The 24731-nt window shown below is 36.9% G+C and overlaps 2 protein-coding genes across 3 annotated transcripts in view; both read right to left on the bottom strand.

Annotated features, from left to right (window-relative positions):
• Positions 1–994: 994 nt before the first annotated feature.
• On the bottom strand, positions 995–6914 carry LOC131849078 (selenoprotein S-like). 2 transcript variants are annotated; one of them, XM_059199065.1, is made up of 6 exons: positions 6813–6914; positions 6559–6649; positions 4622–4753; positions 3843–3949; positions 2903–2993; positions 995–1897 (listed from the first exon to the last, which is right to left on the bottom strand). In XM_059199065.1, exons 2-6 carry the CDS (start codon positions 6620–6622, stop codon positions 1809–1811), a joined length of 483 nt encoding a protein of 160 aa, XP_059055048.1. In that variant the 5' UTR covers positions 6623–6649; positions 6813–6914; the 3' UTR covers positions 995–1808. The 2 variants fall into 2 exon arrangements, with proteins under 2 accessions (XP_059055048.1, XP_059055049.1); XM_059199066.1 differs by having other exon boundaries at positions 6776–6895.
• An 8598-nt stretch (positions 6915–15512) lies between these two features.
• Positions 15513–24731, bottom strand: part of LOC131849082 (bromodomain and WD repeat-containing protein 3) — a 36956-nt gene continuing 27737 nt past the window's right edge. Inside the window, 8 exon segments of the mRNA XM_059199069.1 lie at positions 15513–15625; positions 17649–17787; positions 17982–18141; positions 19993–20058; positions 20359–20535; positions 22412–22542; positions 23741–23913; positions 23986–24066. Coding sequence (XP_059055052.1) covers positions 15513–15625; positions 17649–17787; positions 17982–18141; positions 19993–20058; positions 20359–20535; positions 22412–22542; positions 23741–23913; positions 23986–24066 — 1040 coding nt within the window.

Genomic DNA, 24731 nt, shown 5'->3' with positions numbered 1-24731 from the left:
TATAAGATATAAGATCTATAATATATATGATAGAAGAGAAAACACCCAAACATCTAGCGTCGAGATAAGTCCTCGGAACGGTGAGGTCGTTCCGTGAAGCCTGTTCCGTGAAAACCAGATTTCAGCGCTTTAGGGAGGAGCTTGGCTGACTACTTTAGTAGTCTCGGCTGTACATGTACAACGACTCAGATGAGGGGCTGATTGTGGAGACTGGACACCGATTTATATTTACTTACAAGGATTGTTTAAAAGAGCAACACACAAGTTTCTTGCTTATTCTTCTTGTGATGAGACAGCTTTCCGAATGAGCGGTGGATTAGAAAAAAATGTTGACTATTCAAAAGTGCTTGAATTAAGTTTATTTGAATAAATGATTTTCTATTCTATTCTATTTACATCTAGCATCGAGGAATCGAACCCCGGACCATCGGAAGTAACAATGTGACCGCTAGACCAGCGAGGTGTATGATAAATCAAAATAAAAAGTCAATTTGTAAATTAATTAAATTTATTATTATGGCTACACGAACCACATGTTACCAATGTTAAAGCAGATATATTTGAGAATTCAGAAATTAATATATTTAGTATTATTATAGAATGAATGAATGAATGAATTATTACTTCCAACTAAGTTCCGGCCGCTCAGTTTGCATTTCTGACAGTACGTCAATTCAAAGTTACATCTAATACGCGATGTAACTTTGAATTGACGTACATACATAGTTTTCAAAACTCATACCATATCAAACTTCGTCGTTTCAAGATTATTTCGTCACATCACTACAAAATCAGTTGACATAACCTTGAAACAGCGCTGTTTGAAGTAACTTTTAATAACTATTGTTTTTAGAATTAAAAATATGTCAAAATTAATATGTTTATTGTAAGTTGGTATAATTATTAAAATTTTAACGTTATCACTCGTTAATAAACAGATAAAAAGATATTTATAATTTTGCCGTAAATTGTACGTCAGTTCAAAGTTAAAGTCAAAGTCAAAGTCTATTCGATCCCGACATGGCAGAAACGCAAACTCTGAGCGACCATACTGTAGAGCTTATGAAAAAGGTAAACAAAAAGGTCATTAACCCGACCATAGACTACTGATGACCAATAGTATAATGAATCAACAGACAATAATTGTATTGAATATTAGATTTGCTTTACGTCGCTACGTCAGTATGTCTGACATATGTAATATGATTTAATAATAGCTATACTAACTTATTTATTAATAACTATCTACCAAAACCGGCTTCGCACGGGTGTACATTTATTATACATATAAAGTTTCTTTTTGAATCATTCTATCTAATCTGTTGCGTAATTTAAGAGATACGAACAGACAGCGGCGTCGACTTTATTTTGAAGGCAAAAAAATTGTATATATATATGAATACTATCAGACCCGGCCACGTGTTGCTGTGTCTAAGGTTCTTGAATAAAACAATATTGCGACTATAAATTGAGATGTAAGCTAACCTATCTTTCAAGTTGGATCAAATTGCACACAATGTGCAAATCAAATTTGCAATCGTTTAGTAGTTTAGGAGTCCATCGCGGACAAACAACGTGACACGTGATTTTTATATATACAAATATATATATAGTTAATACCCTCAAGAGTCAGATAAATACGTTACGTAAAAAAAAATTATTTACATTTAGTAAGTAATTTTTGACCAGAAATTATTTGTTTACCTTTTTCATAAATTCTATTGGAACGGAGGTTAATTCATTCAAAAGTATAATATATAGCTCTTCATTTTCTATATGTGGATGGTGGGTGACGGTGGACGGTGGGTCTACCGTCCGCAGCCGCCGCCGCCGCACTTGGAGCGCTTGGGAGGACGGTACGAGGACGTGGAGGCTCCGCCACTCAGCGGCAGGTAGTCTGCAACCAAATATATTTACACGATTGATTACTGAAGCAGATATTGTTATATATTTATCAATACATATAAATAAAATTGGAGTGTCTGTTTGTAATATTGAATTAACCGTTTTTTACTACATGCATATGAATATAAATATGGTATATACACCACAATAACATTTTTTATAATTTTTGTCTGTCTATCTGTTTGTTCCTGCTAATCTCTGAAATGGCTGGACCGATTTTGACGGGACATTTTTTGACAGGTAGCTGATGTAATAAGGAGTTACTTAGGCTACTTTTATTTTAGAAAAATAAAGTTAAATACCACGCGGAGGATGTCGAGGGAACAAGTAGTCAATAATAAATATTATAACAAAGACATCTATTCAAAAGAGCAACACACAAGATTCTTGCTCATTCTTCTTCTTGTATTAATATTTCTTCCCTACCGTCCAGTTCAGTATACAGATTCAATTGAGAAGAACTGGCAAGAAACTCTATTGAATTGAAATTCTATTGAAGTAGTGTGGACTAAAACAAATACACTTATTAGAAGTAGAAATAGAAATAATCTTTATTCAAATAAACTCATTACAAGTACTTTTGAATAGTCATTCGGAACGCAGACTCATCACAAGAAGAACGAGCGAGAAACTTAGTGCTGGTTGGTAGTTTGTATTCACATGTTTCGACTTGTAAATGTAAACTTACAAGGATTATTTAAAAGAGCAACACACAAGTTTCTTGCTCGTTCTTCTTGTGATGAGACAGCTTTCTGAATGAGCGGTAGAATAAAAAAATGTGATGACTATTCAGAAGTGCTTCAATACACTTAGTATTTGAATAAAAGATCTTCTATTCTATTCTATTGTTTTATAGTGTTTTTTGAGCAAATAAATAAATTATTATTATTCGTATGTGTTGCTCTCGTATTGCGAGGAATCGAACCCGCGACTATCGGTAGTAAACCGCTAGTCCACCAAGGTTATTGGTGTCACTGACAGCAGTTCTGCAACTCACCAGCGTCGTCTCCAAGCCGGTGTCCGGCAGACGCCGCAGTTCCGTACTTCTGCAGTCGTTCAGCCGCTTCCGCTCGCTTTTGTTCCTCACGCTGCAAATACCAAGACAAAATCAAAATGTTTTTTTTATGGATGATAATGTAATGGAGCAACCTCCAGCAAGGTGGACCGACGATCTGGTCAAGATCGCTGGAAGGCATTGGATGCGAGCAGCGCAGGACCGATCGTCGTGGAGATCTTTGGGGGAGGCCTATGTCCAGCAGTGGACGTCTTCCGGGCTGCGATGATGATGATGATGATGATGATGATGATGATAATGAATGTAATGGAGCACCCGCCTGCGCTAACGGTTTACAGCACCAGTGGAGGATGATAAGATGAGCATGAGGTCAGGTCAGTTAGCACATCGTGACAAATTCACGGGGAATTTATCACGATGGTTTCTAGGGGGAACCGCGTGGAGGTCGACCTGACATGGTACATTGTTAGTAATGGGGTCACAAGTCTACATTACTAACAATCCTATTTCTTTCATTCAAAATTATTTATTCATATAGGACACTGCAGATAAGCAAAATTATCTCTCCTCGAGCACAGTGGCGTAGTTAGGTAACCAAGGGCCCTGGGGCAAATAAAAAAATAGGGCCCCACTGCTCAGCGGTGGGGCCCTACATTACAGTTTTATTACGCACATATCACTATCCGTATATAAAAAAACATCTATTAAAAAGAGCAACACACAAGTTTCTCGCTCGTTCTTCTTGTGATGAGTCTGCATTCCGAATGAGTGGTAGAATCAAAATATGACTATTCAAAAGTGCTTAAATTAAGTTTATTTGAATAAATGATTTTCTATTCTATTCTATTCTATTCTATTAAATTTCCGTATTTATTGCCTATTTAAAGATTTGCCCCTTGTAGGCTGGAAAAAAATCTGGTACCTCTTTCTGTTGCTCGAGCATCCTCTGCGAGGCCTCCAGTAGCTCCTGCTGCTGCTTGTCCCTGGCGCGCTGTATGGCCTCCATGCGGGCCACCACCCTGTCCGGATCTGAAGATATATTTTATAGTATTTTAATGAAGTACAATATATTTATTAGGGGGGAACGGAATTGTTAGCAAGGTGGAGTAATGAACCCATTGCTAACAATGTCAGGTCGACCTCCACGCGGTTCCCCCTGGAAACCTTCGGGATAAATTCCCCGTGAATTTGTCAACTGATCTGACCTCATGCTCATCTTATCATACTCCACTGGTGCTGCCAGCGTATACCGCTGCTCAGCGGGTGCACCATTCCATTAACATCCTCAATAAAAAATATATTTATTATTGGGAAGTTTCAGAAATGATACGTCGATGCAGCAGTACTTTTATTTTATTTCTTTTTCAAATTACACTCCACATAAATTGCGTCGCTGTACATTCACGTGTGGTCGTCTCGGTCGCCTCGAACAGAGAGAGAGCAGCCCGCTCCCTCCTTGTTCGCAGCCTCTTTATCTCTATTACTATTTGTGACGCGATTATGCCGCTGAGGCGTGAGCAATTTGATCTAACTTGAAAGCTAGGATAGCTTACATCTCAATTTATAGTCGCAATATTATTTTATTGCCATAGCCACCAGCCAATAGCTGGCCATGACTACTAGTATGTATATATATATAATACATAATCTACCTGTGTGAAGCTGGTGAAAGTACCTAGTAAAATATATATATGAAAATACCTTTATGATACTCTGCATCTTCTCTCGCTTGCTGCCATTTCTGCAGGCGTGGCCTGAACCTCTGGTACAGATAGAGTCCTGCTGCAGCAGCGCCCAGCATGAACCAGCCGTACGTGGCCAGCAACTGTAGAACTGAGAGTAACAGCACTTTATATTATAAGCATATCTATAGATATAAATAAAATTGGAGTGTCTGTTTGTAACATTGAGATAATCGTTTTTTACTACATGTATATGAATATAAATACGGTACATACACCAAAATAACATTTTCTGTCTGTCTGTTCTTCTGGTTAATCTCTGAAATGGCTGGACCGATTTTGACTGGACGTTTTTGGCAGGTAGCTGATGTAATAAGGAGTAACTTAGGCTACTTTTATTTTAGAAAAATAAAGTTCAATTCCATGCGGACAAAGTCACGGGAACAGCTAGTTATATATTAATAATGACTGCGTTAAATTTAAAACATTGAATAATAAGTTTATTGTTTATTATTGTGGAATTGAAATAAATAAATAAAAATATATAATAAATTGCATGCCCCCTGTACATGAGGTGAACATTTGTACCTAACACTGTAAATGTGGAAGCAAATAAATTATATATTTATTTATATCCATAAAAAAGGGTTGATGTGGTCCCTCTAATATGGTTGAGTGCAATGATGGCTATACTCGTGAATTGGTGCTGCTTGTAGTCCCCACAAGCAGCACCAGTTCACGAGTATGACGGATTGTCATATTCGACATAGATATTATGATTGGACGGTCTGTTTGGGTTACGAACACTTATTACTCTATTTGCTTTTTGACAAAATTGTAATAGCATATGCTGGTGGTCACTCTATTCTCCTAATTTTGAATTTAAAAATGAATTGTAAACATATACAACATTTATTTTTGAAAAGAATACGAGCTGAGTCAGTTCTTCTCATTTCGAAATCATTCCGAACTGACGGTAGATTTGACATATCATAAGAGTCTGTAATAGACCTATGTGAATAAAGATATTTTGAATTTGAATTTGAATTCACACAGCGTAATTTAGCTCCAATATAGAGAAAAACTGTGTTATGAGTACTAGACAACTGATACAAATATTTAAATAGCTTTTTTGTATATACATAATTAGAAATCATCCAGATTGATACAAACAATTATATTCATGAGAGCAAATGAGGAATTGAACCCACAACTATAGGAAGTAAGGTGGTGTGCTAGACTGCTGGAGGTTAACAAATAACAACAATACAAGTTGGTTGATATAAATCTACTTATTTCTAGCTAACTTGCAATATGTTACTACCCTAAATCCTACTCCTATTTTTATCCACCAAATCTGGGGGTAGCATCAACAAAATGAATTGTTCGTTGTATGTCGCATCGAGCACACGCAAATCAACGTTAACGGAACCATCAGCCGCGATCTCCGCGCAATCATCTGATTAGTACATCATCCAGTGAAATTCATCGTAGTGTTGTGCGTTTTAAAGTGAAACGGCTACACGTATAATAAGACCTGGGGACGACACAAACCAGGTTGGCCCTTAGTTTCCCTTTTTTACCCAACACAAGTCAAAAATTACAATTATGATTATTTTACAGCAGCACAGTTTTGATAATCTGTTTTTGGAGCTTGTATGTATATTATAGTATTATTTTTTGCAATTACAATGATATTCCCCATATTTATTATTAACTAGCTGACTCACACAACTTCGTCTGCATCATACTTATCATAATATATAGCACAAATTACATATTTTTTAAAAATTATAGCCTATGTAAAGTTTCATCAAAATCCGTTCTGTAGTCTTTGTGAAAGAGTAACAAACATACATCCATAGTCACAAACTTTCGCGTATATAATATTAATAAGTTTTAATGAAGGTCACGTGTAAACATCGAGAATTATTTATTTGTAATTACAGAACTCACCGAATGTAATCGGATTGAACATCGTCCATTGTGACTCCGTTTCTTCCTCGATCAATGTATCCATTTTATATTGTATAATGCAGTCAAATACCTAAAAAGCGAGATTAAATTTATCAATTTCCTGTATATGAAACGTTGGGAAATAGCACTGGACGTTGATGAAATATTTTGTCAAGTTAACCAAAGTAATGAGTTAGCTAATTAAATTTACACATACACAATTGTTTAAATGGATTATAAGGTAAATTGGTTACCTAAATAATGACCTATCAATATTTTGTTACCAATTTCAATACGAATAAATTATAATACAAGAATGTTTGTTTTAGGTCGACAGTCTGACATTTGGTTTGAAAAATGACATATATGACTAGGAATTAGAGATGTTGATAACTCGAGTTGCGGTGAATTCGAGTTAACTCGAGTTGAATTCTGCCAACCCGAATTGGAAGAATTCAATTGGTAAATGAATGAATCAAATTAAAGAGCCAGAGCATGATTCTGTCGTAGAACCGAGAATGACATGTAAATTTCCGATCATTTCATATCATACAATTTTCAGTCGTCACAAATGTTTCAATATTGATTTGAGATCAATAAAATGAAATGATTATGAGTTCCATAAGTCCTTCCGCGGCTTTGAAGTGCTATTTCTACTCGCCCCCTATGCTTCGTTGAAGCTTTCAAGGCTAGCTGCGACCAAAAACATTAAACTTGTTCGATAAATAAAAAAAAAACTACTTATTCCAGTTGAAATTTCAACTCGAGTTAATTCGATTCATGTTTATTACGAGTTAGCACATCTCTAGTAGAGATGTCATTCGCTAATATGACGACAGCGAATGACGTGGATGCAGAATAAAAAACTAAAATGACATAGATAGAGAATGGTGTTCTACTTTTAATTTCATTATAAATTGATTGGCTGAATATGGAATTTTTTTTTTACCATACGCTTTCCCTCGGAAACGTTATTGTTAATTTTTGGTAAATCCGCCACAATTTAACTTAGACATCGTTTTCGTTCATAACAACACTGGAGCCCTACTAGAAAATGCTAAAGGGAGGAATGGGGATTGGGGCTAACGGCCCCATTGCTGGCTATGTACCATGGTCAGGTTGACCTCCACGTGGTTCTCCCTGGAAACCATCGTGATAAATTCCAGGTGAACTTATCACGATGTGCTAACAGACCTGACCTCATGCTCATCTTATCATCTTCCACTATTGCCCGACAGCGTAAATCGTTAGCGCGGGTGAGTGCACCATCATATAAAAAAAACACAACCTAAAAAGCGATTGTTAGTAATGTGGTCTGATGATTTTATTGCTGGCAATGTACCATGTCAGTTTGATTTCTCCCTCATGTTGGACTGACCTGACCTCATGCTCTTATCTTATCATCCTCCACAGGTGCTGTCAGCGTAAACCGTTAGCGAAGGCGGGTGCACCATTACATTATCATACATAAAAAAACTAAACTAAATATATTATACTACGTATGTATACATCAACCACTGAAGAAAATTTCTTTATTTTTCGGCTTAAGTGTTAATATTAGTCTAGGATTACATACACACTAATAATGAGTGTGTAGCGATTTTTATGTTGATCATCGCATGCCTCTTACTTGTTATACTGTAATTATTATATAAGAAAAACTGTTCAAAAGAGCAACACACAAGTTTCTCGCTCGTTCTTCTTGTGATGAGTCCGCGTTCCGAATGAGTGGTAGAATCAAAATATGACTATTCAAAAGTGCTTGTAACGAGTTTATTTGAATAAACATTATTTCTATTTCTGATTGCCTTTATCAAGGAAGTCTATAGGCTTCATAGTCTATAGGCATCATGATATATATAAATATATCATTATGCTAACATTCTTAGGAACTGAGCGACAAAGAATAATGTTGCTAAAATTGAGAATTTTCATTTTGAGCTATTTCTCTTATCTTACCTTGCTATCTCTCTATCTCTCTATGCTTACCTTAGGACTAGATGGCGCTGTGTAAATTGTCCAGGGTTATTATTGTACCGTACAAATAGTACTAGCCAGCTGGTCATCATCGTTACATTGTATAAAACAAAGTCGCTGTCGCTGTCTGTCCTTTGATTGCTTAAATCTTTAAAACTACGCAACGGATTTTGATGCGGTTTTTTTAAATAGGTAGAGTGATTCAAAAGGAAGGTTTATATATATATATATATATATATATATATATATAACTATCTGTTCCCACGACTTCGTCCGCGTGGAATTTATTTTTATACGTTTTTTTGTAAAATGAATATCTAAATCCAAAATAAAAGTAGCCTAAGTTATTCCTTATTACATCAGCTACTTGCCAAAAAAAGTCCCGCCGAAATCGGTCCAGCCATTACAGAGATTAGCCGGAACAAACAGACCGACAGACAGACAGACAAAAATTATAAAAAATGTTATTTTGATGCATGTATTCAATTCATAGGCATGTAGTAAAAAATGTTTTTTTCAATATTACAAACAGACACTCAAATTTTATTTATATGTATAGATGTATAGATACCACACCCATGCCAAGCCGGGGCGAGTAGCTAGTTATAAAATAAAACAGCAAACGATTTTCTTTAGAAAATATTTTATTCGATTTGGTTCGGTACACACACTCGACTACATCATATCACATTGCTTACAACTATATATACATACATACATGCGTACTACTATATATATATATATATATATATATATATATACACAATACGACGGTGGTGGTCGCCGTTGACCGTCAATAATTATACCTAGTTAACAGTATCCACTGTCCAAGTCTCACAACATACACTTTGTCAATTTTCAAAAACAATAAATTCTCTATGGCTACCTTTTACCATCGCACCGCTGACCATAGACAGGGAGTTTTGGATGGTTAGTTTTTTTATGTATTTTTTTTTATAGCACAGGGGACAAACGAGCATGCGGCTCACCTGATGGTAAGTGATTACCGCCGCCCATGAGCACCTGCAACAGCAGGGGAATTGCAAGTACGTTGTCGGCCTTTTCAAAAGGAATAAGCTCTTTCTTCAAGGTTTCAATATCGTATCGGAAATATATCGTGTTCGGAAATACCATTGCTGGAAGGTGATTCTACAATGTGGTTGTGCGAGGCAGAAAGTTTCTAGAAAACCGCACTATGGAAGACCGCCATTCAGCCAGATGATCAGGATGGTATTTCAGTATGATGGTGTAACTCAGCAGCTGGTATTAATCCGAACAATTCCTCAGAACACTCCCCGTGATATGGCGGTAGAAAATGCACAGAGATGCAATATCTCGCCGCAAAGCCCCAAGGGGACGTCCATAAATTACGTGGGGTGTTTTTCTGTACCTCCCTCCCCCCCTAGTGAGATGTCGTGAGATTATATTCAACCCCCTCCCCCAACCCCAATCTCACGTGAGTATTTACAAAATGTGGGTTTCTTGCGTAAACGCGTTGGATTGTTATTGTATCTAACTGACCTGACCTCATGTTCATCTTATCATCCTCCACTGGTGCTGCCAGCGTAAACCGTTAGCGCAGGCGGGTGCACCATTCCATTATAACCCATAAAAAAACTACCAGCCAAGGTTTTCTTACGAGACTTGGGGTTTTTCAAGAAATATTAAAATAAGGATGTGGACTTAAAATCATTGTTTTTGAAAATTAACATTACAAGTAGTGAACACTTTTAAAGTATAATTCAATTTGATTTAGTTAGTTAGTCGAGTAACGAGTGATTTAGTTGAAAAATATTAACTCAATATTTAAAACATCTAGTTATTAACCACATTAAATAACTAAATCAAATTAAACTAAACTCAGTTATTAATTAACTCTTAATATCTAAACCAAATTTCACAGTATGTCATTTAATTAACAAAATGATAATTCACTCATACAAGTAACAATGTCACAGTTCTATGCAGTAGCACTAACAAGTAAAAACCATAATTTGCAGTACATTTGTACACAGATACATTAATTCGAGATCTAAGTGCATAATTATGTAATACTAGCTGTACCCGCGACTTCGTCCGCGTGGAATTTAACATAATTTTTCTAAAATAAAACTAGCCGGAGTTACTCCTTATTACATCAGCTAACTGCAAAAAAAGTCCCGTCAAAATCGGTCCAGCCGTTTCAGAGATTAGCCGGAACAATCAGACCGACAGGCAGGCTGACAAAAATTATAAAAAATGCTATTTTGGTATATGTACCGTATATATATTCATAGGCATTTAGTAAAAAACGGTTATTTCAATATTACAAACAGTCGCTGAATTTTATTTATATGTATAGATGTATAGATAAAAATTACATTAAAATTAAGGTCAGGATTAATATAAAAAAAACCAATAACTACGACTGTCATTCCGAATGCGTCATACTCGTGAACGGGTGCTGCTTGTGGGGACTGGTCTGTTCGTTGCGAACACTGATTAGACTATTTGCTTTTGCAATAGCATATAATATCACTCCATTCTCACAACTTTGAATTTCTAAATAATCTGTATTATTGTAAACATGTACAACATTTATTTGAAAAGAATACGAGCTGAGTTTCTTGTCAGTTCTTCTCATCTCGAAATCATTCCGAACTGACGGTAGATTTGACATATCATAAGAGTCTGTAATAGACCTACATGAATAAAGATATTTTGACTTAGGAATGGAGTAATCAGTCAATGGAGTAATTGTCGGCGTTAGGCTCTTGCCTACTTGCGAGTCATCTTCTCCTGGTACTTTGACCTTAGTATCAGTATAGTAAGATAACTTCACGGCCGTTATCTTTGATGGAGTAGTCAGAGTCATTGTCAACTGTCCACGTTGTGAACGCAACACTTGACAGGTCCAGATTTCTATCCGTATATTAGAATAAAAAAAACACATTACTCTAATTGTCGGCGGTAGGCTGTAGCCTACTTGCGAGTCATGTTCTCCTGGTACTTTCACTGTAGTATCAGTAATAGTGAGATAACTTCACGAATCTTATTTTTGATGAAGTAGTCAGTCAGTCATTTTCAATTATCGATACCAATAGAGGGCGGTAGGCTGTAGCCTACTTGCGAGTCATCTTCTCCTGGTACTTTGACCTTAGTATCAGTGTTAGTATCAATGTCTTAGTAAAGTGAGATATAACTTCACGACTGTTATCTTTGATGGAGTAGTCAGTCATTGTCAATTATCGATGCCAATATGGAGCGGTAGGCTGTAGCATCGTCAACTGTCGATGTTGTGGACGCAGCTTTTAGAAACCTACATTTTGCTCGGTATATTTGAATAGAAAAAAATCTCATAGACGACGGTATGCTGTAGCCTACTAGCGAGTCATGTTCTCCTGGTACTTTCATTGTAGTATCGGTCATAGTAAGATAACTTCACGGCTGTTATCTTTGATGGGGTTGTCAGTCATCGTCAACTGTCGATGTTGTGAACGCAACACTTGACATGTCCACATTTCTATCCGTATATTTGAATAAAAAAAACATTACTCTAATAGTCGGCGGTAGGCTCTAACCTACTAGCGAGTCATATTCTCCTGGTACTTTTACTGTAGTATCAGGAATAGTGAGATAACTTCACGACTCTTATTTTTGATGGAGTAGTCAGTCATTTTCAAGTATCGATGCCAATAGAGGGCGGTAGGCTGTAGCCTACTTGCGAGTCATGTTCTCCTGGTACTTTCACTGTAGTATCGGTCACGGCCGTTATCTTTGATGGAGTAGTCAGTCATTGTCAACTGTCCATGTTGTGAACGCACACTTGACATGTCCACATTTCTATCCGTATATTTAAATAAAAAAAATCACATTCAGTGAAATTTCCATCCGCCGTTTAAGTAGACAATTTTTTTTTATCTATATATCTTTATATATAAAAATCACGTGTCACGTTGTGTGTCCGCGATGGACTCCTAAACTACTGAACAGATTGCAAATTTGATTTGCACATTGTGTGCAATTTTATCCAACTTGAAAGATAGGATAGCTTACATCTCAATTTATAGTCGCAATATTGTTTTATTCAAGAACCTTAGCCGCAGCAACACGTGGCCGGGTCTGATAGAATATATATTACAAAATAAAATTTCCCGCCACTTTTGTCTATATGTTCTTAATAATCTCAATAACTACTGAACATGTGAATTTCATAAATCAACATAGTGTTTTCTAACAAAATTGTATAATTCGTTAAGGCTTTATGTAGATTGGTAGAAATAACCGCCCAAAGACTCCGGTACATAGTATAAAACAAAGTCGCTGTCGCTGTCTGTCCCTATGTATGCTTAAATCTTTAAAACTACGCAACGGATTTTGTAGTGGTTTTTTTAATAGATAGAGTGATTCTTGAGGAAGGTTTATGTGTATAATATAATATATTGGAATTACCCTTAAATAAATTCAAAACATCTGTTAAATCATATTTACAGAGCAAAGTCACTCACTAAACGATTACTTGAATGACGAGCGTGCATGGCAATAGTTTTCATGTTCGGGATTTTCATTTAATGTTAGACATAGACACCTATATAAATATACATTGTAAATAAACTGGTTTTAAAAAAAAAAGTAATTCAATTGAGTTTCTTGCCAGTTCTTCTCAATTGGATCTATATACTGAACTGGACGGTAGGAAAAAAATTAAAATTATAATGTAAAAAATTTGACGTTCATAAGCGGCTAGAATGTCCTACATGAATAAATGTTTTTTTAATTTGAATTGAATATGTACATCCGTGCGAAGCCGGGGTGGGTAGGTAGTAACATGTAAAATTATATTATTATTATTAATTTCATTCATACATAAACAAACATACTTATTATTATATTGAATGGAGATCCAAAAGTATAATTATAATTAATAATTAAGTATAAATCAATTAAGTAATGATTATTGATGTTATATTTCAAATTTAACTAAATATAAATAAAATTAACTACACTAAAATATACAAACAAATAAATCACTTGTTTATTATTTTCTTTTATCTTAATTTATCTTTACTGTGTTTTTTTTTTATCTCGGAGACAAAATTTGACATTATTAATGTTGCCAGCTATTTGCGATTCTGAAATAGTATTGTAGTACTATAGTTTTTTATCTCAGATACAAAATGACATTACCAATGTTGCCAGCTATTTGCGATTTGTAAATAGAGTTGTTACACTATAGTATTTTATCTCAGATACAAAATGACATTACCAATGTTGCCAGCTATTTGCGATTCTTAAATAGAGTTGTAACACTATAGTTTATTACCTCAGAGACAAACATCTTGTTATACTAGCTGTTCCCGCGACTTCGTTCGCGTGGACTACATACAAGATTTTTCTGAAAGTAAAGTAGTTACTCCTTATTACATCAGCTACCTGGCAATAAAAGTCCTGTCAAAATAGATCCAGCCATTTCAGAGATTAACCGCAACAAACAGACAGACAAAAATTAAAAAAAATATTATTTAGGTGTATGTACCGTATATATATTCATATGCGTGTAGTAAAAAACGGTTATTTCAATATTACAAACAGACACTACAATTTTATTTATACGTATAGATTACCACTGTAATATATAATTATTAATTTCAGTAGACTCGACTCGACTAAAATTTAAAAAGTTATGTTTTTTTATGTATTGTTCGCTGCATATGGTGTCATTATAGTATTGAACAGGGATGTTATGGATATAAAATTTAGGATACGGATAGGTTTCGGCTATAGGACTGATTATTATACCGGATACGGATACGGATGCGGATATGAAATTATTTCGGATTATCCGTTAGTTTGGATAATTTCGGTTACGGATATACAATTTTTTAAGGAATATCAAAAGTAAAATACAAATAGCTAATAAAATGGTTACATAACCTGACTCAATTAGACTCCGCCCGTATCCGATATTGTCCGAAACTTTTATTTCGGATTCGGTTGCGGTTACGGATATTTTTTATATCGGATATCCGATGGTTTCGGTTACGGTTACGGATATTTTTTATATCGGATATCCGATAGTTTCGGTTACGGTTACGGATATTTTTTTATATCGGATATCCGATAGTTTCGGTTACGGTTACGGATATTTTTTTATATCGGATATCCGATAGTTTCGGTTACGGTTACGGATATTTTTTTATATCGGATATCCGATAGTTGCGGTTACGGTTACGGATATTTCTTTATATCGGAAATCGGATAGTTTTGGTTACGGTTACGGATATTTTTTTATATCGGATATCCGATAGTTTCGGTTACGGTTACGGATATTTTTTTATATCGGATATCCGATAGTTTCGGTTACGGTTACGGATATTTTTTATATCGGATATCCGATAGTTTCGGTTACGGTTACGGATATTTTTTTATATCGGATATCCGATAGTTTCGGTTACGGTTACGGATCTCCTTAACATCCATGGTTTTGTACATAAAACCGTAACGGACGCCGGGCCGCAGTCTGTACCTAGCTGTAAGCTACACCGCACGTCCCGTTGTAAATGTTATATATACAATTCTCGTGTCACAGTTTTCGTTCCCGTACTCCTCCGAAACGGCTTGACCGATTCTCATGAATTTTGTGAGCGTATTGAGTAGGTCTGAGAATCGGCCAACATCTATTTTTCATCCCCCTAAATGTTAGAGGTAGTCCACCCCTAAATTTTTTATTTAATTTTAAGGCAAAACAACGTTTGCCGCTAGCTAGTATTTTATAAAAATTGTAATAAATCCATTCCTTACTAAGTGACTACTATATCAACCTCATATAGACGTTCACGCGGGGTCACGCGGGGTACATTCAGTTTTGAACACTAAATTTATAGATCACTAACCGAATCGTCTTTAACTTGCGTACTACGAACGTACCACGTACCGGAGCGCGTGTGGGGCGCGGCGCACTAGGCCGCGGTGTGAGCGGGGCGGAGCCCCCGCCGGCCTCAGTCCCGCAGCAGGCCGCGCGCCTTCGGTGTGAGCTTGCGGACGCGGCCCCGGGACGAGATCGAGACCGGGGCGGAGCCCCCGCCGCCGCTGCTGCTGGCGGAGCCCCCGCCTGCAACACGACAATTATATACTTAGAGTACATGAACGGGGTTACGAATATTACGTTATCATGTGACGCCCGTGATATAACTCACGCCCCGCCCGTGATACCAAAAAGCCTATTATAAGATAGATGAATTTATAGATGATAGCAATATATAGCAAGAATAAGTTTATTTGCGAACAACGTTATTTTTCATACTGCTTTCTTGATATATGATAGCGTAGCGGCTTTTGTATTGATTGCCGCATGCATCCTCATGTAAAGTGCGAGTACTGTAACTACCATATAGTAATTTTTGTAGCTGTGACGTGGTCGAGTGGAATGAGTAGTCATGCTCACTAAAATGTTCAGACATGTGGCAGTGTTGGCTGGCTCATCCGTCATACTCGTGAACGAGTGCTGTTTGTAGGGATTGGTCTGCTCTTATCACTACGACTGATTTAATCTTATTGTGTTTTTATATTTGAGCCTAAATAAATTAGTGCTGGTAATAATTAGGGCTGGTAGTTTGTATTCACACGTTTCGACTTGTAAAATGTGAACTTACAAGGATTGTTTAAAAGAGCAACACACAAGTTTCTTGCTTATTCTTCTTGTGATGAGACAGCTTTCCGAATAAGCGGTAGATTTAAAAAAATGTTGACTATTCAAAAGTGCTTAAACTAAGTTTATTTGAATAAATGATTTTCTATTCTATTCTATTCTATTCATGCGTTGTCAATCTAGAGGACCAAAATGTCATGCCTTTTTTTTATGTTTTTCCTATTAATATTTTCTTTTTTCTCATTTAATCCTTACCACTCAGTTAAAATTATATCAAATTATACTGTGAACTATTTACATTATTTTTACTATACACACACCGCACACACAGTCACCAATTATATTGCTCTTTGTTTATTAGGGAATCCTCTATACTAACAATGAAAACTGTAATCACTATACATACATCTATATTTTGTAGTCTTAAATATACTTGTACTGTACTTCCAACCATTACATCACTTTAAAAACTATTATAATGTATTTAAGTAATAAATATGACAATATATACATTTTCTCTACAGTTCCCTTCTGATCTCTTTTTTTTTTTGTTTCGGTTTTTCCCTTTTTAGGGAAAGGCAAAAGGACTCAGCCCATACAGCCACCTTCTGATCTCTATAATACTATATCCTTTTTATTTTATGTCAATATATTTTGGCCCCAAAGTGATTTCACCTTTTTAAAATGGACTACAGGCAACGGAACAAACCCAAACAGTTATAATATTGAGACAATATTCAAAGTGGGATATTTAACACTCTTTTTATTTTATATTTATTTTAATTATTATTTTCAACCTCAAATGGGTGAAGCTGAAAATCAGTGTTTTGTTCCCTGAGCTTCGACCTTTTTGTATTGTTACAGATCACACATAACAACACAGTTTATAAATATTCTTATCGTATTATGTATTGTCTATTCTTATGAACATGTTGTATGTGATTAGTAACAAACAAATAAACGATATATCTATTTATCTATATATATATCATGCCTCTATATACCTCTGTATATATATATCATGGTTACTGCATTATCTCAGCTTTTAACAGGCTGCTTTGCGCTCAAAATATATGATACAGATAGAAACATGATTTCACACAGTGTGCCTAATAGCTGCTTTTAGACATCACGTTCTTCCTTCATATAATATTTTATTTATTCCCTAGCTGTTCCGGCAAACGTTGTTTTGCCTTTAGACAAAATTTTTAGTATCTATTTTTTTATGATACAACATACAAAAATACATACAATCCTAAATTTTCACCCTTCTATCATCAACCCCTATTTTTTATAGCGTTATTAATTTATATGGCAAAACAACGTTTGACGGGACAGCTAGTAATATATATGTAAAACACCCAGACCGATACAAACAACATACTCATGAATACAAATGTTCATACCGTGGGAGGAATCGAACCCGCGACCGGAATTAAAGCGTGTTAACCGCTAGACCACCGAGACCGTCATAAACAGTACGTACCAGCAGCACCATTGTGCGTGCCGTTGTGCTGAGCGACGGCGGCGTGCCCGTTGAAGTAGTTGTGATCGTCGTTGGTCGCCACGCTCGCCACGCTCGCCACACTCGCCACACCCGGCGCCAGCGAGCTTAACCCCGACGTCTGAAATCGTTGGCGTAATACAATTAAAATAAACATACGAATGTGGTGTAATTTGGTCGGATTCGTTCGGATTTTCATATCTTTACGAATTTTGGTGGTGATGCTGCAGCCACTTGCTGATGGCGGCGGCCGAGTCCTCCTCGCTGTGCTCGTTGTGTTGTATGTTGTCGTGTGCGGGTGGTGGGTGGTGGTACCTGTGCAGCGTGTCTCTGCCGCCTGGTGGCGAGGTGGTGGTGGTGGTGGTGGTGGCGGTGGTGGTGCTGCAGCCGCTTGCTGATGGCGGCGGCGGAGTCCTCCTCGCTGTCCTCGTTGTACTGCCGCGGACTGCCGCGCGCCCGCAGCGACACGCCGCCGCTCTGTACACACACCGTCACCATCACCATCATCGTCACACATGTCACCACACTATTTCACAACAATCAGTCAAATCGTTTTGGGGGAGTATAACTAGTAGTGACACGAGAATTTTATATATAAGACTACCTTTTGCAGCCCGCGGCTTCGCTCGCGTTAATTCATCCCCTTAGGGGTGGAATTTATCAAAATCCTTTCTTAGGGGATGCCTACGTCATAGTAGATTTATGCATGCAAAGTCTCAGCCCGATCGGTTTAAAATTGACAAAGTTTCATACAAACTTTCATCCTATTTTATCCCCTTAATCACAATCCTTTCTTAGCGGATGCCTACGTCATAACATCTACCTGCATGCCAAATTTCAGCCCGATCCGTCCAGTGGTTTGGGCTGTGCGTTGTAAGCATCATTATGTCAGTCACCTTTTTTTTATATATATATAGATATTTGTTGAATGTACCCACACACACACCGTCACCATCATAATCATCGTCACACCAATACAAGTGAATCTTATCTGATAATCTTATATATAAAATTCTCGTGTCAGTGTTAGTTACCATACTCCTCCGAAACCACTTGCAGCGACATTTATGAAATTTCTCTGAAATTTATTTATTTATTTAAAACTTTATTGATTTTGTACAATAGGCGGGCTTGATGCTAATAGCATTCTCTACAATAATCTACCCCTAAGTGATAAGGTTGTGCTACCCTTAACATTTTTTTAAATATTTTATAATGTGGTGAGGAAAAAATATACAACCCTAGGTGCGATTTTACCCTTCTACCATCAACACACACACACACATTAATTTTAATAGCGATTTTAATGTATGTCGCTAAGCAATGTTTGTGACATCTTAATATATATGTGGAAACAGGATGTATGCATTTTATTTTTATTATAGTTTTATTAAAAAAAAAGAATAGAGAGAGTTGAGAGAACGACATAAGACGATTCTAAGACGTAAATAAATAATTAAATATTATAAGACTTTTCTTCAAGTTTCACTCGCGATAATCCCACACATATATATATTGCACCATTTAATTCTTCTCTATTAATATAGTTAACAAAAATGGAAAGGATATTGATACAAATCTTGGTAGATTTATTGTAAAATCTTTCAATATTGTTGTCTTTCTTTTGAAAAGCATTGCTTTGTAATAATAACTTGAACATGGCCCGCTCTAGTACTAAGCACCAGCTTAGATACGATATATAGTAAATAATAATAATAACTCAGGACAATTCTCACAGCGCCATCTAGGTCTGAACTGAGCAGAGCTTGTGTTATTGGTACACACACACACACAAATACATTTTTGTATAATACATACTAAATATACATAGAAAACACGTTAGATATACAAACAATCATACTCGTTTAATACAAATGTTTGTGCCGTGCGAGGAATCGAACCCGCGACCATCTTCTTACTGCCATTCAAGTATTATGTAAGCAGATTTATTACATATACTTAACCCTCCCCATCCCCCTGATCAGCAAAAGTAAGCATATATATACCCCGTCCCCCATGCTTACGTAAACATTTTTCAATTAATGTATTGTTTTTTTAGCAAAGACAATGTAGGGTTGCTATTCGTGTAAAAAATAAATAACGATGACGTCATCATCTGTTTGTTCACCCCCATGTCAGAAAATAAGCAAAGCAAAGATTTTGACGCCACCCCCTTTTATTGCCTACGCAATACTTGAACTTGAACCCCTCACTTCGAGCTTGGCGGTCTGTTAAATCGCTGGACTAGCGAGGCCGTCAGTGTACAACTGTTCATACGTGTATTAGTGTATAAATGAATCTACGTACCCTGCTGCGTGGTGCGGACCCGCTGCCGTCCTCGGACTGCGGGCCCGGGGCCCCGCCCGCAGCCCCCGCACCGCGCCGCCGCTCCCTGCACACACACACACACACACACACACACACTATTATATATCACAGCTCACCATTATTAACAATAAAACAGTGTATAAATAAAAAGTGTCTCAACTTAAGAAAAGTAATATATAAGAGTCGGCAACGCGCAAGAACCCCTGGTGTCTCACGTTTCGCATTTATAAATCCATAGGCTACGGTAACCATTTACCATCGAATGGGCCGTATGCTTGTTTGCCACCATAGTAGTATAAAAAAAAAGTTTAGTTGTATCTAGAGAGAGAGAGAGAGAGAGAGAGAAATATATTTATACCTGTACAGATGCAGCGGCGCGTCGTCGTCGGTGGAGTACCGCGGACGGTAGGAGCGATCCGACTCATAGCTGGCGGCCGCGGGGCCCGCCCGGCCCGACCCGTCCGACCCGTCCGACCCGTCCGACCCGTCCGACCCGGACGTTGACCCCGACGACCACGCCGCGCTCGTCCGCTCGCGCCTCCTGACACACGCGATGTCGGGCAAATGTAGTAGTTTGTATCTAGGTGTCGGACTAGAGATGTGCTAACTCGTAATAAACGTGACTCGAGTTAACTCGAGTTGAAATTCAGGTAACTCGAGTTGACTCGAGTTACCTGGAATAAACAGTTTTTTTTAATTTTCGAATGTTTTTGGCCACAGCTAGTCTTGAAAGCTTTATCGAACCATAGAGGGCGAGTAGAAATGGCACTTCGAAGCCGCGGAAGGGTCTTATGGAACGTAGCATGGCTGCAGGTCAACTTTTCCTATTTGAGAGCTATTTTTTTAATGATTCAATAACGAGCTCGTGTTTCCTATATATTTAAAATAAATCCGAGCAATTTTAACGTTTTACACGTCTACTCACTGGCGATTCAAAAAAAATAAGAAATTTCCTCATAAGTCCCGTTATTTATAAAAATATACTACTGAATTCTTCCATCTCGAGTTGGAAGAATTTAACTCGAGTTAGCTCGAATTCAGCGTAACTCGAGTTACGCTAAATTCGAGTTAAGTTAATTCGAGACACATCTCTATGTTGGACAGCGTTTGCGTTTATTTGAATCTGTCGTCACAATGCAAGAACAGATATATGGTCGTTTTATTTAAATTTCTATATAGAATTCCACTACTCCTAAAGATATACAAATAATGTTTATTCAAATAAACATATCTTTTTAAATTACATGTATTAGCTATTAGAGCAAGAGCCCACGACGGCCAGACATACGTCATATTAGTAAACGTGAAAGTAGTTGTATGTGTGTCCCCAACACAGGTGAGAACGATCCCCAAACATGAAACCTGGATCGTGGTTCCTTTGGCAGGTAACAGGTAACAAAGGTGTAAACATTTTCATATCAAATTCGTTATTTTAAGAAACTCCATTATTTCATATATTGTTCGTAGCATTATTATAACTTGCGCTGCTCATTGCCAGACACTTGGTGTGGTTCCAACCCCCCGCCGGACCCCCCTAAACTATACTATTTTATAAATAAACTTACGTCATTTTAATAAAGCTGAACTTTATATATATTATTGAGAGAACTATTAAACTGAGTTTCCTAAATTGCCAGACAGTTTTCTTGGTTCCTTATCCTACCAGACTCATTGAAACCGTATATTGGGTAACAACGGTGTATACAATTTCATATCAAATTCGTTAATCCCTCGTGGGCTCTTGGGCTATATATTATTTTTTTTTTTTTTCGAAAAACTGGATGTCTTACATAGTACATAACTCACCTATATATTAATGAAAAGTTTCATCAACATCTCGCACACTTATTATAATACTGGCTTAACTCAAAAATTACAAATTTTGGAAAGTCCACTTTATAACTGTGGAATTAAAGTATAATTTCAAAAATATCAAATTTCTGAATTACGCCAGTATTGTACTAGATATACGATCTGTTCAATAGATTTTCCATGTAACCATCCGTCCATACTCACAAACTTTCGCATTTATAAATAAATATTCTTTATTGCAATTAAATACATTTGTAAGTATATTAATTACAGTTAATGTTAACAAAGGAGGAGTTATCTCTAAAAGAGATCTCTTCCAGACAACCCAATAGAGCGTGGCATAGGAAGTGTTGAGTGGGTTAAAATGTGCAAATAATATTTTTTATAAAAATGTCAAAAATAATTAAAACTAAACATAAAAATATAATGATTTATATAATATTAATATATTGTTTGTAATATTAATAAAATAAATATATTTATAATTGCTCAGTCTTAGGTTATACCAAACCACGACGAGATCACTACTTCATCATCATCATCTATTCGTCACACTCGTCACGCTCGCCACAATCCAGCTAGACGTCACAGGAGTCAATACATACTGTTTGGGTGCGTGCCCGCTGCGGCGCGGCCGTTTGTGGTGAGCGGCCCAGTCGCTGCCCACACTCGCCACGCTCGCCACGCTCGCCACACTGCCGCTGGCTGAGCTCGGCGCGCGACCACGCTTGCGGGTCTATATATTACATCATGGAATATAATATAGTGTATTATAAATACTACTAATTTACAATTAACTAACAAATTAGTGATTTGTTTGTATGATAAAAGTTGTTGGGCACCTCAGTATGTGTTGTTTCTAGAGAGGAGGTACGCGACTAGCAAACAGCGAGGTTGGTTACACACTTATTTAATACTAGCCGTTCCCGCGACTTCGTCCGCGTGGAATTTAACTTTATTTTTCTAAAATAAAAGTACCCTAAAGAACTAAAAATTATTTTGTTCGTCTTAATTTATTCGTTCCATTAGGTACTGATAGGTTGAATTTATGAAAATCCTATTTAAGCAAACGTCTTCATCATAGTAGCTCCAATCTTTAATTTCAGTTCAATCAGTCGAAAATCTAAGAAGATTTATACAAACTTTCATCCCCTATTTTATCCCTTTAGGGATGGAATTTATCAAAATCCTTTCTTATGGTAGGCCTACATCATAGTAGCTTTATGCATGCAATGTCTCAGCCCGATCGGTTTAAAATTTACAAAGTTTCATACAAACTTTCACCCCTATGTTATCCCTTTGGGGGTAGAATTAATCAAAATCCTTTCTTATCGGATGCCTACGTCATAACATCTACCTGCATGACAAATTTCAGCCCGATCCGTCCAGTGGTTTGGGCTGTGCGTTGATAGATCACTATGTCAGTCACCTTTGAGTTATATATATTTAGATTTCAAGTTTGGACGCAGTCATCCCTCAATAACTTAATCTACCCACATACACAGGGTGTTTGGAAGATGGGTGTAAAGTTTTAACGTCTTGTTAGTATAGACTACTTAGGTTCTAAGTGGTCTATACTAACAAGGTATTTGACCATGCTTAGAGTTCGTGACGTACGATTTTATTTTTTACAATTTTTGTTGCAAAAACCCCATATTTCGCAAAATAATTGCAAATAATGACCAATCTGGAAGTTAAGTGAATTATTTTTTATTTTATTTAAATTAAGTAATATGTAAACAACCAAATAAGACCTGATGTATCTGTATCATGAGATAAATTTGTAATAGGGGTTGGAAGTTAATTTTTTTTTTAATTCGGAAATATAATTTTGTGAGGCCATAAATAAAACAAAATTGTAAGTGGTTTTTCCTTATGTATGTATGTGTGTGTGTGTGTGTGTGTGTGTGTGTATGTATGGGTGGTGTCCTCACGTGCGCTGCCGGCGGCGGCTCGTCGTAGGTGAGCTCGACGTCGTCCTCCAGCAGCTCCTCCTCCACCACGCGGATGTTGGAGCACGCGCTGCCGGACGACCACCGCGCGGTCGCCCCCGCACCCGCACCCGCACCCGCGCCCGGCTCAGACTCCGGCTCGGACTCGTACGGCACTGGACAGTACAAATGTGCAATACAGTTTATTACAATAAAGATTATTTCTATTTCTATAGATGTGTACTAACTTGCTAGTCTGGCGCGACTCGTGCTCGGCCCCGGCTCCGCGCTGTTGCTGCTGCTCTTACTCTTCTTCCCCACGCCTTTGCCTGCCGATAAATAAACATGTAGGCTACCAACCTCCTTGCATAAACTAGCCATATAACACAGACACATTTTAATAAAAAGTATATTGTCAAAATGTCAAATTAATTCGCTTGCAAATTACTGATCTAAATGAGTTGTTAAATTAATTATTATTTGTTATTTTTAATTCTGTTATTATATACACTGTCATATATTCAATCTTTTATTAATATCACTCCTTCTGTATATCAACACGCCAACCGTAACCACAAACAAATTGTATTAAATTATTTATTTGATATATCTCATGGGATATATCTCCGGATAAGTTTTAAATAATGTTCACTCAAATGGGATATATCTCCGGATAAGTTTTAATAATGTTCATTCAAATGGGATATATCTCCGGATAAGTTTTAAATAATGTTCACTCAAGGATTATTTCGAAGACAATTTAGTTCTACATCTTATGAGGTGGACTAAGTGATCAGGCTTGCATAAGCATCAGGCTTATCATATCCCGGGATTTGCCAGAATTATTAATTAATTATTTTATAAAATATCAACCAGATATACCATACCCATAAACTCGACGAACGATTTATGGAGCGGCTGTAGGCTAACTCCTGCTTGGTCTATGATTGTGTTTATACGAAAGGTGTACGTGAGTGCGTGCGTACGTGGTCGT

Source organism: Achroia grisella, unplaced genomic scaffold (assembly GCF_030625045.1).
Source record: "Achroia grisella isolate CSIRO2021 unplaced genomic scaffold, CSIRO_AGI_Agris_v1 utg633, whole genome shotgun sequence".
In the NCBI taxonomy this organism is placed as follows: domain Eukaryota; kingdom Metazoa; phylum Arthropoda; class Insecta; order Lepidoptera; family Pyralidae; genus Achroia; species Achroia grisella.
Note: the sequence above shows the minus strand (reverse complement) of the source record. Positions and strands in the feature narration are given on the sequence as shown.

Bases quoted from the DNA above. Each gene is read 5' to 3' on its own strand.
- LOC131849078 (XM_059199065.1), bottom strand. From the start codon at position 6,622: ATGGATACATTGATCGAGGAAGAAACGGAGTCACAATGGACGATGTTC. The intron at 3,950-4,621 runs GTATTTTCATAT...ATATATCTTCAG, and splicing joins AGATGCAGAGTATCATAAAG to ATCCGGACAGGGTGGTGGCC. The intron at 2,994-3,842 runs GTACCAGATTTT...TGGTATTTGCAG, and splicing joins TGCTCGAGCAACAGAAAGAG to CGTGAGGAACAAAAGCGAGC.